At 39.2% G+C, this 19,079-nt stretch overlaps 1 protein-coding gene across 4 annotated transcripts in view; it reads right to left on the bottom strand.

The window, feature by feature from the left end:
- Positions 1–19,079, bottom strand: part of LOC307111548 (uncharacterized protein) — a 688,174-nt gene that overhangs the window by 195,741 nt on the left and 473,354 nt on the right. For all 4 annotated transcript variants that reach the window (XR_013814598.1, XR_013814599.1, XR_013814600.1 and 1 more), the window contains exon 6: positions 6,512–6,687. Coding sequence is in view for 1 of the 4 variants with exons in the window: in XM_079791563.1 (XP_079647689.1) it covers positions 6,512–6,548 (37 nt within the window). In the remaining 3 variants the exon portion in view is untranslated. The remainder of the gene's footprint in view (positions 1–6,511; positions 6,688–19,079) is intronic.

Genomic DNA, 19,079 nt, shown 5'->3' with positions numbered 1-19,079 from the left:
CTCTTATAATCTCTCATTTTCTCAGCACAAATGCCATCTTAACAGCACAGTCACTATCAAACCAGGAAGCAGGTTATTCCCCTCCCACATCAATATCAAAAGTTAGTACCAAACTTTCTTTCAAACGTAATGGAGCATAACTTTGCACAACTCTCCTATAATTTTTACTGCCCCGGATTCTATTCTAAAATTCATGCTCCCATTTCTATGGGAATGGTGGTGTTCTTTTAAAATATTCCTTCCCTTAGAAGGTTTTTAAAGCTTGGAAGGAATATTAAACAGTAAGTGAAAGGAAATGGCTTAACTGCAACATGTCAGAGTCAAATGCCTTTAAGTAACTGTTGAAGAGTAGAACTCCAGTGAAAGCCAAGCAGAGGGCCTGGTGGAAAGCAGGGAGCTGGTCATACAGCCACTTCGGCCACAGGACTCTAGTACTGGCTGGCACCTTGCAGGGCAGCTTTGCAAGAGAGTAATGAACCCCATTTTATAAGCAGAGACTCTGAGCATGACAGAGATAAAAATGGATTTCCCGTATATCAGAGCTGTCTGTGATTTGTGTCCAGATCTGCAGATCACAAACCGTCCTATCATATCACAACTTCACCTGCTGCCTTTTAAGATACTGCTCCGATCCCTCTTGAAGATGCACTTCTCTATCTCTAGACCTTTGGTTTAACTGCTGCAGAGTCTGGGATGTTTTCTCTCCACACTGTGCCCTGTGTCTAAATTCCATGCATGCTTCACGGAGGAGACCCCGTTTTATCTCTGTCACGTCTTTCCATAGGACTTCAGACTCTTCTTCACTGCGACATGGCCTTGGAAATGAACCACACCTTTGACTTATGATTGAAAGGGGCTTGAGGACAGGCACTGTAGGGGTGCACGAATGGAGTGGCATGCAATAGTCCTGGAAGAGTTTAGTTACTGAAGAGTAACATGTGAGGAGAAAAGGACATTGAAAGTAAGAGAGACCAAGAAGCCGCCACTCCACAATCTGTCAACTGAGACAGCCTATCAAGGTCAGAATGCCAAGGAAACAGTTCAGGGGCAAATACTCCAAGACACTGTCCTCCCTTGAGAATTCACCTCCAATAAACCACTGTCTATATGTGAAATTCCAACAGGTACAGTTGTATCTTCATCCCTCAATGTATTGCCTGTTGTCAACAAAAACTTCCCTACATAAGTATTTCCAAGTATCTAGTAGCTTCCCATTAATTAGTTGGATTTTGAGAATTTAACTTGAAAATTTCACTAGAATCTAAAACTTCCTTTCAGATTAATTTTTTCATTGTACTCTGTTTTCCAATATTATGTATATATTTTAATCTTTTCATACAAACATGATGTTTTAGGTACTGTGTCTTTTTTTGAATTTTCTCCCATGGGAAAATGAGTCTCTCTTGTACTTTTACACTATCCACAACACACATTAGTTATATGGGATGTGGTGTTTATTTCCTTTGTCTCTGAATAAAAGATGAAAGTTCTCCCCAATTTTCTAAAAATTGTAATTGCCACATAGGCATAACCAAATATGTCTAAAATTTACACACAACATCCCCAAACCTGTCCCTACTATTATTTTATTGTTATATACAACACATTTGTTTTGAGGAATTTATGACTTTTTTTTAGTTTGTATTGTTCTTCTTCCATATCTGTGCCTAGTTAGTAGACAGGAAATCCAATTCCTTAGGAAGCATATTATCTAAAATTTACAATCTGTATATGCCACAATGGTTAATTTTTTTTTTCTAAATTTCCCCTTGTCCTCTTTGTCGATACCTATTTTTAAAAGTCATTATTATCTTACAGCTGTCTAAATTTTCTCCTCATTTTTCTCCTAAAAACTGACTTAAAGCAGGAGGTCAATATCTCAGCCATCATTAATTTCACACCCTCCTCTTCTCATTTATTCACTGGTCTTTTTTCTCTTGAGGATCACTTTTTTTCCTTGATACGTTTATAAAAGACCTCCTTACTTCATCTAACCTCCTTTACTATATCTCATTTCCCACTTTCGGGCTCCTTATCTTGTCCTCACTAACTTGAGTTGTTTTGTCTATTTTTATCCAGTTCCTGCCTTCTCCACTCCCAGGGCAATTGTTCTGTTATACACGGATCCTGAGCAGCCATTGGGGATGACAGACTGCATTTTCACTAGAATTCAAGAACCAGAGGGGCCCTGCAATTTCTCTCACTGTACCAGTGCAACAGAGCTCGCTTTTGCACTTTAATTATATTGTCTTGGCTACTTCACACCTATCTACACTTATGAATGTTAATACTTACTCCCATGGCATCATAGGTATTACATTTCCTCCCAATGTGTTTTTCAACTAGGAATAGTACCTGGTAGTGTTGTTATCAATGATCACATTCCTAAATAGGCAGTGGAGAGAATGGAAATGATTGACTCTACCAGGGTGAGGTCATTTGCATACTGTTTGGTGATTTGCATACTGGCAGCTCCTAGGACTGTGTTTCAGAGGTGTCCCCACATTTCTCCCTTTATAAAAAGGTGTGGCTTGTTCGGCTCCCTATAAAACTGTCCTTTATCTTCCTCTCTCATTTCATTCTCTCCCACTCCAGAATAATACACACTAGCATAAGCATGACATTGCACGGCAGTCTCTATCTTCTGAGTTAATGTTCTCTTTGGCATAATTCATCATCCTTTCTGATTTTCCAGGGCTGATGACAATGGTGACTCCCCTAATATCTGAATGAAGTCCTTCATAAATATTTTGCTGAGTGATTGATATCTCCTCTAGTTATGTTTCTCACACCTCTTCCCCTTGGCATAGTACAGATGGGATTCCATCATCAGAAGCAGATGTTGTGGAAAAGATACCAGGAACCCAGAAGCCCTCTTTCTAGCCCCAGCTCTCTTGTTAACTACCTCAGCCTTCTCCACGAGTCACTTCACCTCTCGGAGCTCCATTTCCATGTCTGAAAATTTAAGATGCAAATGTCTTCTTCAGAGGTGTAGTGAGGTGATCAGAAAAGACATACGAGAGAGTGTCCTAATATGAAGAAGTTTGGTAGCTGGATTTTTGACACCGCTTAGCTAAATTATGTTAACTTTTTAAAATCAGGTGAAATATACATTTTCTGTTTCACCTATCCCCCTTATGAGTTTTTATAATAATAAACAAACACACACACCTCTAGGAAGGTCAGTTACATTTTGAGCAATTCCTAATGGTGAACTGTCAGACACTGAAAAAAAAAAGGATAACTTTAACTCCTCCCATCTCTATCCCTCATCCACATCTCATTCTCCACCTTTATTTACATGAGGTAGGAGGCACCTGGCAGGGAGAAGCAGGGCTCTTGTTTGATGTTAACTTAGCCTCATTCCTTGAAGATGGGTGTCAGGGCTGCCAGTGTCTGGAAAGCATTTTGGCAGTAAGAAGCAGACAAATGTAAATCTTTTAAACCCTTATGATAAGTAAACTCTCCTCAGTTCAACATCTATATATATAAAAGCCTAAGCGACCATTCAACCGTTCAACCATTCGACTGGTAGCTATGATGTACACTGACCACCAGGGGGCAGATGCTCAATGCACAGGCATGGAAACATGGAACAAACTGATGAATCTCAGAGGGAAGGGGAGGGGGAGGGCGGGAAGAGATTAACCAAAGATCTGATATGCATACTGCAGACTTTGTGAACTTATTCATGCACCAGTGGGGTCCCTTGGCCTGGCCTGTGGGGATTGGGCCTAAACTGGCTTTCCAACATCCCCTGAGGGGTCCCAGATTGCAAGAGGGTGCAGGCCAGGCCAAGGGACCCCACCGGTGCATGAATTTGTGTATCGGGCCTCTAGTATAAATATAAACACTAAATCAAATCAGATACTGATACATTGTTTAATCCCATCATAAAACATTTTGTTTTGACAGCTTGGTAATGTAAAGTAAAAATACCGGCAGCCAAAAAGAATCAGAGTCTTTGCCTGCCTACTACCTGAAAGTCTTCCCTACATATAAATAGAAGAAAAAAAGGTATGTTTATGTAAAGGGAAACACTGATTTACTAGAACTGATTGCTCCATAGTCTAATTACTTTTCAACTGGCTGTTCCAAATTAAGATGTCATTGATGGCTTTTGGTGATATATTTCATTTTAAGCAAATTTATTCTATAATAGAGTACATCATAATGGAAAGCAGAGTTCCTACTCTTCCCTCCTCTTTGTAGCCTGATATCTTGACAAGTAAATTAAATTTAGCAGTTAAAATGCTTCCATTAGTAATTTTATTAAGTTAATTAAAGAATCTCTCTTTCTGAATTTTAACTACCTTCCTTTCAGAACAATGTTGATTTCTTTTCTTTCTTTCTTTTTTTAATTTCATGTATTTAGGGACTGTGATATATTCTCGAACCAATCAACAATTCTGTTGGTATTACATTTCTGTGGGCAAGAGGCTATCAAGGGGGTGGGGGCGGGGAAGGAAAAAGAGCTCAAGAATCTTTGGAAGGGATGGTCTGTTTCATATCCCAGAAGAATTAGGTTGTGATGCCCTTAAAAGAAGAAGGAAGACCAGGAGTGGAGGAGAAAGGAAAATATGCTTTGCAGCTATCCATGTTCTTAGGAAAAGGCAGAACTGCTAACTGGTGTTTCCATACACAGAAGGTAAAGCACAGATAGTTCAAGTAGAGTTTACAGGTGGAAGGAGAACTCCAACTCTTTTTTTCTTACTCTGTAGGTGTACAAGTCGTGCTGAGGAAGATGCTAAAGTTGGTGAAGCACAGGTTAAAGGAAATCTCGGGCCCTCTCCAGGGGGTAGCATTTTAAAAGAACCCAAATATTTCCAAGAGATGTAGGGCAAAAGGAGTCCTCTCATGGCCTACTGCCTGTTTCCTGCGGTTGGTGTTCCTAAGCTCGGGAAGTATAGGAATTATTTTTAGATCTTGAACGGAACATAGAGAACATTTTATTATATCCTCTCAAGTTAAAGATGAAGGAACTGAGGGCCAGGAATGAATGATGCCACCATCATCAATAATAATAATAGCAACTATAATAGTAGTGACTAATATTTATTGAACTCATCACTGGGAAGCTTCACATACATTGTCTTATTAAAAATCCCATGAGGGAGATTCTCCTGATGCCTCAACATTACAGAAGCAGGAAATAATGCCTAATGAAGATTATAGAACTTGTACAAACTCTGCATGACTCCACAACTAGCACCCATCATTACCTCAGATGAGTGTTCTGGGGTCCTGAAGCTAGTGAGTGGTTCCCCAGGGCTAAAGCTCAGGACACCCCTTCTCAGATCTGCTCTTTTCAAACTAGATCCTATGAAGAGAACTGAATATCTAGTGCTTGAGTGGAGGCATGGGATTGAGAAGACACTGTGATTTATTTTAAAGGAATACCATGGCCTAGATACCCAGTGGAGTATTTGCTTTATGTGTGAAACTTTATCAAAGGCTGAGTTCAGACCCAAACTTACATTCAACCCTTCACTCATTCATTGAAGCAATAAAAGAGATTCAAGAATACGGCCCACGGTAATAACTATTAACACCTCCCATCTCTTATTTTCTAATCCCAGCCCTTCTCGAATAGTTCACTCCAGGAGCTCAGATGCTCCAAGTTCAAGCTCCATTGCCCCTCTCAAAATCACTCCCAACAACTCCACAAATCCTCCTGCTGCACTCTCACTCAAACACAGTCTCTCACATTCACAGCTCAGGTACCACACCCACCTCACTCTGGCCCTTTTCCTGGGAGACTGAATGCCTTTCATTACTATGTTCCAAGCTCACCATTTTCCTCATGGGAATAGGTCACCAGGGATTTTTGGCCTTCTATCCTTTCCCTACTCATCAGATTCTATGTCACAAAAGCCCAAAACACAAATCTGGCAACTCACAGAAGCTTCCTGTCAGGACAGAATGGATGAATCCACTAAACTATTTTATAGGCCAGAAAAGAAAAAAAGACAAAGAACACTCCATTCATATATTTACCCCCCCACCCCCCCACCAACAACAACCTTTTTCATACCAGGAAAGCTAAAATGGCAGATGCCTACCCTAGATGATCTTTGTATATTCTAGGGGGCCCACCCCACTTTCCTTTTCCCCCAGCATCAAGATAAACAGAGTATCTTTGCACCTGATTTGATCTCTTGTCATCCGGGATATAGGTTTTCAAGATGGGGTTGCACAATTTCTGAAGAACAATAATTTGCCAAATGTTCCCCACGAGTGTTCACCGGGAAAGTTGTTTCCTTTACTAAGCACATCCCTCCCCTCAAATGATGTCTTTATAAAGTATCCAGCATTTCTCAATGTTTCTATAATGAATAGCCAGACAGACAGATGCAGGGAAAGAAGAGCCTGGGTCATCCAGTATGTGCTGCTAATCAAAAACAATCTTCCCTCTCCCGACCCTCCACTGAGAAAGATGCTACCTTTAGCCTACAAGCATATTTCCTATATACCTGCCCACACAGCAGCCATGTTTTCACTAGTAATTTACCTCTTACTTCCTTGATTCCCTGCCATTCACACTGCATCTTCTCTTTGGTGAAGATCTTTTTCAATTATTTTGAGAATCTTGTTGTTTTTTTATGTGGAGTTCAAGTCCAGTAGTGAAATCTGTTTCATATTTGTAACCAGTTTTCAGCTCTGGAAGAAGCCCAAATTGGTGAGTCCCTGTAAGTGGAAAAGAAAAAACAACAACACAGAATTTAGTTATGCAGGCTGATCTTATAGAAGAGAAGATAATTCAAAGGGAAAGAATCTGCAAAAAATAAACATTATGTCCTCTTTTCCAACCCCAGAAATTCTGCCCCAGTTTTCAACCTGGAGGGTGATCTAGTAACTGTGTAGCACCACAAAAGAGCCATAAGGATCATGGATTTATGTGGCAAAATCCCTATTATTTGTCACATGAAAGGGAAAAATGTGTGGTTTTTAAATAAAATACCAGAGAAGGATGGAACAAGTTTGATGCAGGAAAAGCAGCCACCGTTGTGAAAGATTTGATAAGCTTCTTCTTACTTGTCCTTCACCCCGAGGCTTCTGAAGAGGCCTGAATATCTGGCTTAAAGTGAGTGATGCTACTTGAAATGAAAAGCAAGGAGATTGCAAATCACTCTTCTGCACAGGCTTGGAACACGCGATGGCTTGGCTGATGGACAGATTCAGGTATTTAAGTGAGTGTGATTTCCAAGCAACAATTTCTAAACCCTACATTGTCGTTGACCTCCATCATGCAATTGGACATGTTTATGAAGGCGCGCAGTAGAATGAAATGCGTTGGAAGAATGCTGAAGTCATTTTCTAACACCACGGCAGTATTACTGCAAATTGAAGCCACGCTATCCCAATCAGCGATAGAGTCCAGCTTTGCATCCTTCTTCTGCTTAAATGGTCTGAGTTCATTCCAGCAAAGGGTCTGCCTATTTGAGGAATCCAGCTAGGAGAATGGTTGGAGTCAACCAAATGAAGTGGGTAATCCAGTGTGTGTGTTCAGGTATACTTTCGCTTTTTCCATTTCTTCCTCTCTTGCTTTGATTTTAAAGGCAATGATATAAGGAAGGTGAAAACTAGCCCCAAACAATTTTTTTTTTCTGTTCTTTGGCCAGAAAGCAAAGCAGCAGCCTTTTAAATCAAACACAATTAACTGTACATTGAAATATATGGTCTACACTTGTATGTTCAATTAAATAGCTAAAGGTAATTTGTAAAGGTTGGAGACCTCCACTCCTCACTGAAGCTTCAAAAGTCTGCTTAGATTTCCTGCTTCTTCACTAAGGTCCAGAGTGTTACTTCCCCAAAAGTTAAAAGCAGAACTTTCTGGGTCTAGTAGCACTCCTAAAAGGCTTTAGTGTCAACTAAATCAAATATTTGCATTTAACCTTTCCATGAAACTTGCCAGAAAGAAAAACAAAATGCAAATATAAAAGCAAAGACTATTTATCACCATCACTAGAGCAATGACTGGCTTTCTGATCCAGCCCCACTTTCCCTCTCTTATCCGTAAGAGTCATTTCTGGGCTGTAACTGGTTTGGCTCAGTGGAGAGAGCGTCGGCCTGTGGATTGAAGGGTCCCCGGTTTGATTCCGGTCAAGGCGATGTGCCGGCAACCGGGCGTGCAGGAGGCAGCTGATCGATGTTTCTCTCTCATAGATGTTTCTAACTCTCTATCCCTCTCCCTTTCTCTGTAAAAATCAATAAAATATACTTTTTAAAAATTTTTAAAAAAGAGTCATTTCTGGGGCCTCTGTTTCATCTACTCCTAAGTTATAGTCTATGATCTATTTCATACATAAAAGCAGTTTTATTTAGGCTGATTGACACTATTTCCATTTGAGTCATTGGTGAGAAAACAGTGTTAATAACAACCATTAGTTAGAGCACAGCTATGTACACTGATAGCCATTCCAATTGCTGGCATCCTAGTGGGGAAAAATTTTCACATTCCTCTCAATTGTATAGTGATTTATATACACACCTACTAAACTATGAGATACTCCAAGGCAGAGACCATCCTATTCACCATTAAATCATTCCAGCATCTGCCATAATATTAGGTATACTGGTATTAAATGGTGAAGTAACAAAATGAATGGATGAATGAGTGAATGCACCAGAAAATTAGTATTTAAATACAGACAATGATTATTTGTGTTACAGTCCCACTATACTGAGAACTCTTTGGAAGAGTTTTTAAGAGAGCCACAGAGAACGCTTGGCTGACTATTCTTGGAGAAAACATTCACTGTTTGTTGGATGGAGACAGTTCACCAAGAAAGCAGATTTTGACCCTTTGAGAACTTGAATGTGATGATGAGTTTATGACAGTTCTAAAAGCCAACATACGGTCGGTGGCCAGATTGTGGTTCTGGACTGAGAGGCTTCCATTTGGAAGGCAGACAAGCATTTGAATTATGGGCCTAATGAAAGTGTCAATAGCAATCCTGTTACTGGAGGAGCTGTAAAACCCTGCTTAATGAACTAGGCAGGGACACAAAAACACAATGGTCTAAAATGTACTGTAAGAGAAAATGATAATTAGCCCAGATTTCATGTACAAGATAAAATGCATAGGGATGATATTACCACTGAGCAATATTATAGCCCTTCAGGGGACTGTTTTGTTAACAGGGTTTGGCTCAGCCTTTTCAATCCTCCTTGTATGAGTGGAGATGTACTATACAATCGTGAGCTGGGAGATAGGGAAAGATTGTCAGATGGTAAAATTCCTATCGTAGATGCTGACAACGGAAAGGGTAATAAAAGGATTCTGGCCTTATTAAGTGTTCATTATTATTTCAGAGGCTTTATGCAATATTGGATGTTTAGCCAAATGGCTCACCACACCAGAGAAATGGGTGTTAAAGAGAAAGTCATTCTCTAAACTTGAAGTCTACTTGTCTAGGCCACCAAACCTCAGCTAGGAAAGTAAGGCAAGACAAGGACAGACCTGTAGTGAGCAATTGGGCAATAGCCACTTACTTCCAGCTTAAGAATTAGGCAGCTGCGGAGGCAGCCCTGAGCACAGAAGAGAGCAGTGAACTTAGAGACTGGGGGCTAAGATTCAAGTCTTAGCTTCGCGTAAGTCTGAGTTTGAACTTTTTCATCTCTTAAAGGGAGGGCAGAGGTGTAGGTAAATTAGAGTGGCACTTCAAAAACCTTAAGGGGCTTACAGATCACCTGAGGATTCTGTTAAAATACAGATTCTGATTCGGTTGGCCCGGAGTGGGCCCGAGAGTTTGCATTCCTATCAAGTTCCCATGTTATGCAGCTGCTGCGGGCCCATGGACCTCAGTTTGTGGAACAAGTGACTACACAGTATTTCTCAACTTGTAAGTTCTGTGAAACTACTAAAATCGATAAGAAACTGATGGCTATTTGTTACTATACCAGGTAAGTGGGAAGAGACAATTATTGAGCTTTTGGTATCATCAATGCAAAGTTGTTTAGCCTTTTGTTTTTTCTTATCTTTTAAGTCTAAATAAGTGTCTCTATCTTGATTAGAAAACTACATGAATACTGTGTCCTTTGAAAAGATAAAATTAGTCAGGAGTCTTTGGCAGTAGACTGTTAATATTGTTAGGCTAGCAAAATATTGCCTTTGAATCAATTGTTTCATAACTAAATGGATTGCATGTGGAAAAATAAAATAGGGGAAACTAGAAGTTATGAGTTAAAATGGTGGATCCATATCTAATAAAATGAAAGCAAAGGGGCTCGAATGATGTAAAGTTAGGCATGGTGACTTGGGTACAAAAATAAGTTAATGTTGCAGGATGAAATGTGGGACCTGACTTACACCTTGCACAAACAGTATCATTTAGCCTAGGTGCTTAGCCTGCTGAAAGTGATCTAGAAAGCTGAAATCTATTGAGTTCTCTCTTTATAGACTTTCTTCCCCTGCCCACGCTAAATTTTTTAAGTGATATATGTATAGGGGGAAGGAAGGGAGGAGTATTATTTCAACGCAGGCTTAAAAAAGTATTTCACAAATGTGCAGACAGAGGTTTTGGATGTTAATAGACCTTTTCCTGATTGTGTCTAGGAAAATATGTGTCACATAATAAGAGCTCAATTAATGTTTGTTAAGAAATATTAAAATGAAAGCAATGACATTTGATAAAGCTGCAAGACTGAAACCAATTGAAAGTTCACAGGATCTTCAGTGACACTTAAACTAAGGGTCATGAATTTGGGGGTGGGGTGGAGAAATGTGTCATTAGTTAGGGGGGGAAAAAAAGGTTTTTCTCTTTCTCCTCACCTACACGAGAAAGCTCAGTCTAGAGAAGAATCAATGAATTAATCTTTGTACAAGAATTTAATGAGCTCTTATTATGTGCTTTATGCGTCATATAAACTGTCTGTTTTACCTCTTTCAATATCCATATGATTTGATTAAAATGATCATTCCCCAGGTGGCTCAGGTGCGACAAGTTGAAAATGGCAGAACTAGGGGTTTCCTCTAAGTTCATCTAACTTAGAAGTCTGCACTCTTCACATAACTTGTAACACAGTTGGGGTCTAAGGAGGTGGAACAAGACACTTTTAAAGCAAAGAGAAAAGAACCTATTTCCTAGGGTGCTATATTATGGAGACAATGACTGTAAAGGCATCAAGAGAAGAGGGTACTTTCTCTGGACTTGGGTGAAGGTTGTTTCATGGACAAGGGCTGGAAGTGGGCTGACACTTCACTCATTCACAACATATTTGTGTGGCCCACAAAAAAAAATAAAGCTGGGTAGACAGTAGTAGACAGATGAAGTGAGAAGACGAAGGGTGTTGAAGAATGATAAAAGTAATTAGTGTTTTCTAGAATAAAAACGTCAGAAAGATTTTGTAATACATACCAGAAAAAAAGCAACATATGGAGACCTGTTTTCCAAGTTCAGCATATATTGACCCCCTCAAAATACACACTGTCAATGGGGTAGGGGAAAGGGAGCATGTGTTGCTCAGATAAAGATAACCTAAAGGCACATCGTGAATAAGCTAAAACCTCCAGCCAGACAAAAGCCTATTTGTATAGTACTCCATTTAATTTTCCAGGTCGTGATTGCCTCTCCAAAGCGGTTTATATTCTCAATTAAGAATTTCTTTAAAAATGAATGGATGAAGTATTTCAAACTTGTTATGGAATATTAAAGATGAGTCACTTTTAAAAAGTGATTTTGTTTTTTTCCTTTTCCTGAGCTGTGCCTTCTGGAAGGGGCTAGCACCTCTCAGGAAAAAGGGGTGATTTAATAGCTCTTAAGACAGTTAACTTCTCTAAAATCTTCAGAGGAGTCCTGCCTTTTAAAAGATTTCACAGCTACATCTGTACCAGTCAAAGTGTGCCGGGCCAACCTCACCTTTGCAAAACATCCCTTGCCAATGGTGTTCAGGAGGATATAAACACCAACATGGCATTCCTCATTGGCAGAGATGGCTGCAAAGTCATCAGACATCGTGACTTAAAGAAAAAGAAAATAAGTTAACGCGTCCAAGTCCAACAGGCCACTACAAATCAGCTTCCTGGGCTCTAACGGACAAAAACCTCAGCCCAACCAGGGCCTTATATAGGAGTGGTTTGTAATTCCATCACAGTGGTGCCTTATGAGGTCAGAGTAAGAAATGGACCAATCATGGCTGGGGATAAACCACAGTGGTTTTCTCACTTTTTGGACTCATGACACTTTTACTCTGGAAAAAACTAAAAGGACCCACAAAGAGTATTTTTGTTTATTTATGTGGATTAAGGGTTCATATTTACTTTATTAAACATGAAAATCTGTGAGATGCCAAAAAAATAAAACTAAAATTTAAAAAAAAGTGGTTTTGTTTCCTGGATAATGCATTTGAGAATGCAGTTTCTACCTCACCCATCACCCCATTGTGAAATCAAATTGAAGGACTCTGCTCTTAGAATGATCATTCAAATGTATTCAGTAAATAAAGGCCAAACACAATGAGGCACTTTCCATAGAGCATCCCAGAGAACTAAGGCCTGGCCTCTCTCACCAGATGACACTGAGATTGAACTACATACAGCCTTCACCCATACTGACTGCATGATACACAGTGACTTATTGTTTGCTAAGCTCTTGCATGTATATTATATCATTTGATCTTCACAACAACCATACAATGGAGATACTGTTAGTCTATTACCTCCATTTAATGGATGATGAATCTAGAGCTCAGAGTTGTCAGTAATTGGTCCAAAGTCACACAGCAATCCAAGAAGTACTTTAAGTCTTCTCACCTTCATTTCTCTCTCTCCTAAGCAAGGGACACATCGTAAGTATAAAACAATATAATAAACAGAACCATTACCAAGACTGGGCAGAATATTTAATTCATTTAGACGTGCGTCTGGTTATTTTGTAAATACTGAGGAATCCATTTTCTACCTCCTGCAATTCTGTGAATTTAACCCTGGACAAAAGGTCATCCAAATATGATTCTCGCTCAGAGTTATGGAAATGTATGCAGTCTAAGAGAATATGGGCCAAATGCAAAGTAAAAATATCTGTGTAACTCCCAGTGCCATTTACTCTTGCTGCCTCAAATCCTTTTTGAAATTAGACAGGTTATAAATCATAAAAAAATATATAAAAATTTAAACTCTTGTCCCAAATTTAATTATCATATGTCACAGGGGGTCACGAGTGCAGTAGGTTGGAGATCTAGTAAAACAGGACTGAAATAGGTATGGTGGGCAAACCAGAGAGATAAATAGACAGATTTGAAAATCAATAGAAAATACAGTTTCCCCAAAATCAATATCCTTTCAGCCTCTCATCCTAATCAGCTAGAATTTGGTTTCAAGAGTAATTGGGAGACAGGTGGTTACTTCCCCTTAAAGGCAGTCTTCAGTCAGAGCTGTGCAGAGGAGCATCTAGAAGCTTTGTCCTGGTGGAGGAAAGGGGTTAACCGAGTTGGGAATAGTTTCCTTTTCTACCAGTGCCTTGCAAATACCATTTCTAAAGCAATCAGGGAAGTTCCCTCTGTCTTATTCAGGCTCTTGTTTGTTTCCATCTTCCTTTTGGCCTTGGGACCACCTATGTAGGTGGCTACAGACTTGCTGGTGGGGTTCCCACAGCCATATCTGCTGTTGAGAGAATATGGTTCTCATGACCCAATTCCTCAACATTTCTAATTCCTTTATCTCCTAAGTTATGGTGTATCTGCTCGCCTGTGTATAACTGTGAATACCTACAGAGTTTCTGAAAAATCAATGTTTCTTTACTGTAGATTCCTCAATTTTGTGAGTCATGTCATTGAGAGATTCATAATTCTACCGGTTAATATTTAAGGCACTGGATTCTTTCATGTGCTTCAAATAACTAATCAATACTATCAAATCATCCAAAGACACCAAATGGTCTTTATTCTTCTCCATTAGAAATGAGAGACAGAAGTCCTGATTCCCAGGTTTATACTTCAAGTGGGGAGGTGACTCAGAACCAAGGTTAAATTACCTGATGTTTTTCTGTATCGGGAAATATATAGTTCTACCCATATTTCTCCACACTTTCAGACTTGATTTAAAAACCAAAACCAATATTGCTCATGACCCAGGCCTTACAATTACGTTGCATTTGAAACCATGTTGAGGTCTTTAAGCCATTTTAAGTGTTATGACCAGTGGCTTAGGAATGAGGTTTTGTTTCGATAACACAAGACTTTTGCTGTTGATTGAAACCTGGCTGGATGCCTCTATATATCTAAATAATTAGAAAAAAATACATTTAAATGAGAAGCAGATGCTGTTTCCAGATTTTTATGTTCACTGTACAGAATAAATAGAAGCTTTCATCTCTGCATTTACTCATTGGATATCACATGAATCATTATTTAAAGCACAGGGCATTCCTTTCACAAAGGTAAAGAAAATAGGGGTCTTCTAGAGTACTCATTCCTTAAAAACACTTTCTTCTCCAAGAAAACTACACAGAGCTATTCATTCTCCATTACCCCTTCCTATGCTTCCATGCCTGGTGCTAAGCCAGTAGATCCAAACAGAATTGGGGGAAGGCTGGCACTGAATGGAAGGATGGCAGGCCCTGCTGGTGTTCCATAGCTTGTAATTGGCAACAGACAATAAACATACTGTGAATGTTCAACGTTCATCTTATCAGATGCAAAACCAATTACGAAGAAACTATACCAGGCTAGGAAAAATAAAGGGCAGGGCATCACAGGGTACCTTTGAAAATGGAGAGTCCTTTCCTCAAGCTTCTTTACCTGTTGCTATGTCAACACTCTAGCAGGTAGAGTACATTTTAAGTTTCTCTTCTCAGCTAGGAAGTTACACAGGAGGTTCCTGAGCCAATTTTTAGTGCTTGAGTTGTTTGGATGGAAGAGCTATGTAAACATAGGGCAAAGGCCTGCCCAACTTCAAAGCAAAGTATGTGTACATGGAATCCACAGATGACAAACCTTCGTCTTCTGAGCTGATAGCTCCAGAGAGATAAGCCAAATAGGCTACCAAGCCCAATGAGAATTAATGGGCAATGAAATGACAATGCAATGTGCTGAAATTGCTGACTTATTTGTTTCTCTCTCATGACCCCCCTAACCATTCTTTTTATTAAACAGAAACTTGGCAATGTTTTTTTAAATATGTTTTTATTGATTTTTTAGAGAGATAGGAAGAGAGAGGGATAGAGAGATAGAGACATTGATGAGAGAGAAACATCATTGATCAGTTGCCCCCTGCATGCACCCAACTGGGATCGAGGCCACAATCCTGGAATCGAACCAGTGACTTCTTGGTTCATGCGTTGATGCTCAATCACTGAGCAATACCTGCCAGGCCCTACCATTCATTTTTTTTAAATTATCTTTATTGTTGAAAGTAATACAGATGTTCCCTTTTCTTCCCCATTGACCCCTTCTAACCTGCCCCCGCCTCATTTTTAAGGCTATCTCTCTTACTATTTCCTCCACCTCCCAGAATGGCAAAGAGTCTGGCACATATAAGTTATCAATCAGTCAGTAAATATTTGTGGACTGACACCATGAGTGGATATAACTTAAATGTTTATTCACTGTCCTAAAATAAATACCATCATTTGCGAGTTGTATTAAGGTACAAAATAAAAATAGTAGGTGCCACCTAACAATCACTTAGCACTCATTAAGTATTTTGCTTAGTTTTGCTTGCATTATGTTGGTTTTGAATGATAGCTTTAAATGATATTAGAAAGTAAGTGTTATTGTCTCTATTTTATATGTAAGAAACAAGAGGCTAAGATAGGTGAACTGATTTGCCTATGTTGCTGCCAGAGAGGAACAAACCTTTCTCATCCATTTGGCTCCATAACCCTTATACATTCTGTAACCACTACATTATGCAGCCTGCTGGGTTTCAAAGGTTTTGAAAGCTTGTGCTAAAAACTTAGATTGAACACAGAAAGGAAGAGTAAAAAATTCTACCAATTAATTAACCCTGGGAACATCAAAATCAGGTTGTCCTTGCACAGTGAATAAACTGTTCTTAGAATCAAACCAACACTCCAAATGAGCAATGTCGTCTTTCAACACAGAGAAAGGTTTGAAGGGTGCAGCCATATGAATGATGTTGCCATGAAATAATCCAACGTGAAAAATTCATCCAGAACTATTGATCTGAACAGACATTGAAGCAATTCTATCCCATATGGGTACATATAGATCCAAAGGAAAATAACATATGTTAGAAATAGAGAATATGCATATTATCTCTGTGGCTGCTGCTGTTGCTGCTACCATTATGAATAATAATAATTAGTATGTGTTATCATTGTCATAGTTAAGATTTATTGATAGCTTCCTGTACACCACCGGGTCTTTATTTTGCTGATGGAGAGAGCGGCTAGGATTAGAATTCAAAGATATGCTGGTGGGTGGGAAGATATCAATCAAAGCACTTGTATGCGTATATGCACAATCCATGGACACAGATAATAGTGTGGTGAAGGCCTAGGGCAGGGGGCGGGGGCGGGCTAGAAGGGGTCAATGAGGAAAAAAAGGGACACATGTAAGACTTTCAAAAATAAAGATTAAACAAAAACAAACAAAAAAAGAATTCAAAGATATGCTACCACCCGAATTCCCTGGGTCTCCTTTCCTCAAATTAAAAATATTGAGGTTTTTCTGCTTTTGTGTTAGCATGTTATAAGGATGAGGAGCTGGGTGTGAAAATATATGATAGTGCTTGCTAATGATGAACTTATCCTAAATCAATTCAGCATATAGTCTGTGTTCTTCATTCAATCGCTGGGGGGTGGGGGGGGGACCTGTCTTTGGAGAAATTCTGGTATATTTTCTAAAGTTCTTCTTCTAAACAGACTATGAATACAATGGAATATTTTTCTGGCAGCATTTTGAACCCTCAGGTACTGGGTCTGTATGAAACCTGAAAATACAAAGGACTTCCATTCATGGAAAATGAGATGAAGGACAAAGCTAAGTGCCCTTTTCAGAACACTTTAAAATTATATTCTGTTTATTGAGTTCATGGCTTGGTCCAAGGTTCAGAATGATATTCATTTTGTTTGAATAGGTTTTCTTCTCAAATCATTGTGAAGAAAATTATTAGTGTATGAAAATGCTGCATAAAAGGAAAAGATTCATTTGGACATTTAGGGACCAAACCTAAATGTAGGAACTAGGAGCTACCATTCTCTCTGGGGGGTAGCTGCAAGAATTGGGGGAGTTGTTTCCATTCTCCCAGCCTCAGTTTCCTCATTTAAAAATGGAGGGCTTTATCTTGCTTGCCTCAAAATTACTATGGAATTAGAACCCTATGTCTCTTTCAGTCTACCTTAGATCGAGTACTTATATGTGCATTTACATTGCAAATGAGCACATAAGAAATGCAAAGAGCCTCTCAATAAATTCCTGGGAAATAATTTGACAATGTGCCTACATTATAAATAGCTCTAGTTGTCTAACACATAGAAGAAGGTAACAAGATTTTTCAACTTGGTGCAGCAATGATGATTATCTCAGCCTCTTTAGGTTTTTCTCATTGTCCTGAAACGTAGGTATCAAGGAAACAAGAAGGAGAAATTCTGTGTATTTCCTCCTGGTGCTGATAACATCTATATTTGACATTCTAGAATAACAACATCTCCAGCAGCAACTAAGATATGCATGTTTCAGAACTGAGAAACTTTTAAAATTCGCTTTTAAGCAATGCGGCCACAGAAGACTCTTAATAATTGATTATAATTGATTTTAACCTTGTCCTAACCTGGGCAAAATGGCAAAGCCAATCATCTTTGTCCAGATGGGGTATGAGAAAAGAGCCCCTAGTCCACATCTTTAAAAGCTCCAGACATGAACAGAAGATAAAATATTTAGTCTGCCAAAGTCTTGACCTCCCAATTCCAGCCAGTTTTGAACTTGAATTGATTTCCGACAAGGCATCTGGGAGATGATTACAACAAAATGCACTAAAGCTGGGCAGCCTTTATTTTAACATCCCAGCAGCTTAACCTGTTAATAACAGCAATTGTTTTAGATACAGTACCAATTTCTGTAACCGTCGCAAGAAATGGATAACAGCAGCACAGTCTCCCAGGCAGTGCAATAACAAAAATAAAAAAAATTAAAAGCACAGCCAGTCACAGAGGAGGTGCTGACAGTTTTTCAAAGAAACCTCAATTTTCAGGGACCCACATGCCATCAGGGACCCAATTCTACAGTCTAAAAAAAATATTTCTTAGCTAAAGGAGGTTGCATGTTGAGAGAGAAGTCAATGTAAACTAGGCAACATGGAACCACATCTGTGGTCGCCCAGGAAAGCTGAACTATCTTAGGGAAGTCACCTCATATCTCTATGACTGATTTGCTTTGTTTTTAAACAGTACTGCCCCAAAACATGATGTGACCCATAAATATGAACCTATATGTAACTTTAAATTTTCTAGTAGCCACATTAAAAAGAAATTTTTAAGCCCGGCTGGCATAGCTCAGTGGTGGAGCATTGACCTATGAACCAGGAGGTCACTGTTCTATTCCTAGTCAGGGCACATGCGTGGGTTGCAGGCTCAATCCCCAGTAGGGGGTGTGCTGGAGGCAGCCGATCAATGATTCTCTCTCATCATTAATGTTTCTCTCTCTCTCTTCCTCTCTGAAATTAATAAAAATGTATTTTTAAAAGCCTTAAAAAGACAAATTAATTTTAATGTCTAACATATCTAAACTATAATCATTTCAATGTGTAATCAATACATACGTATTAATGTGATATTTTACATTGTTTTTTGTACTAAGTCTTCAACATCTAGTGTATATTTTATACTTATCGCACATTTTAGTTCAAATTGGCCGCCTTCCAAGGGCTCACTAGTCACCTGTGGTTAGTGTCTACCGTATTGGACAGCACGAGTTTGAAAAATGAGCAGGTTAGACTAACCCTCTGTAGGGTTTTCTCTGTGCCATGTCATGTTATGTTGCTTCTGCTGCCCTTCATTTTAACTCAGCTTCAGGATGAAAGTGTATCTGGGACCTGTTGGTTGGTGAGATCAGGATGTGAGAGTGAGAGCAAGTATGGCCACAAGTTTGCGCTCAGCAATCAGCAAGGACTGTGCTGA

This window comes from Cnephaeus nilssonii (genome assembly GCF_951640355.1).
Source record: "Cnephaeus nilssonii genome assembly, chromosome: 15".
NCBI lineage: Eukaryota > Metazoa > Chordata > Mammalia > Chiroptera > Vespertilionidae > Cnephaeus > Cnephaeus nilssonii.
The sequence above is the reverse complement of the archived record's forward strand: the minus strand, read 5'-3'. Positions and strand labels throughout refer to the sequence as shown.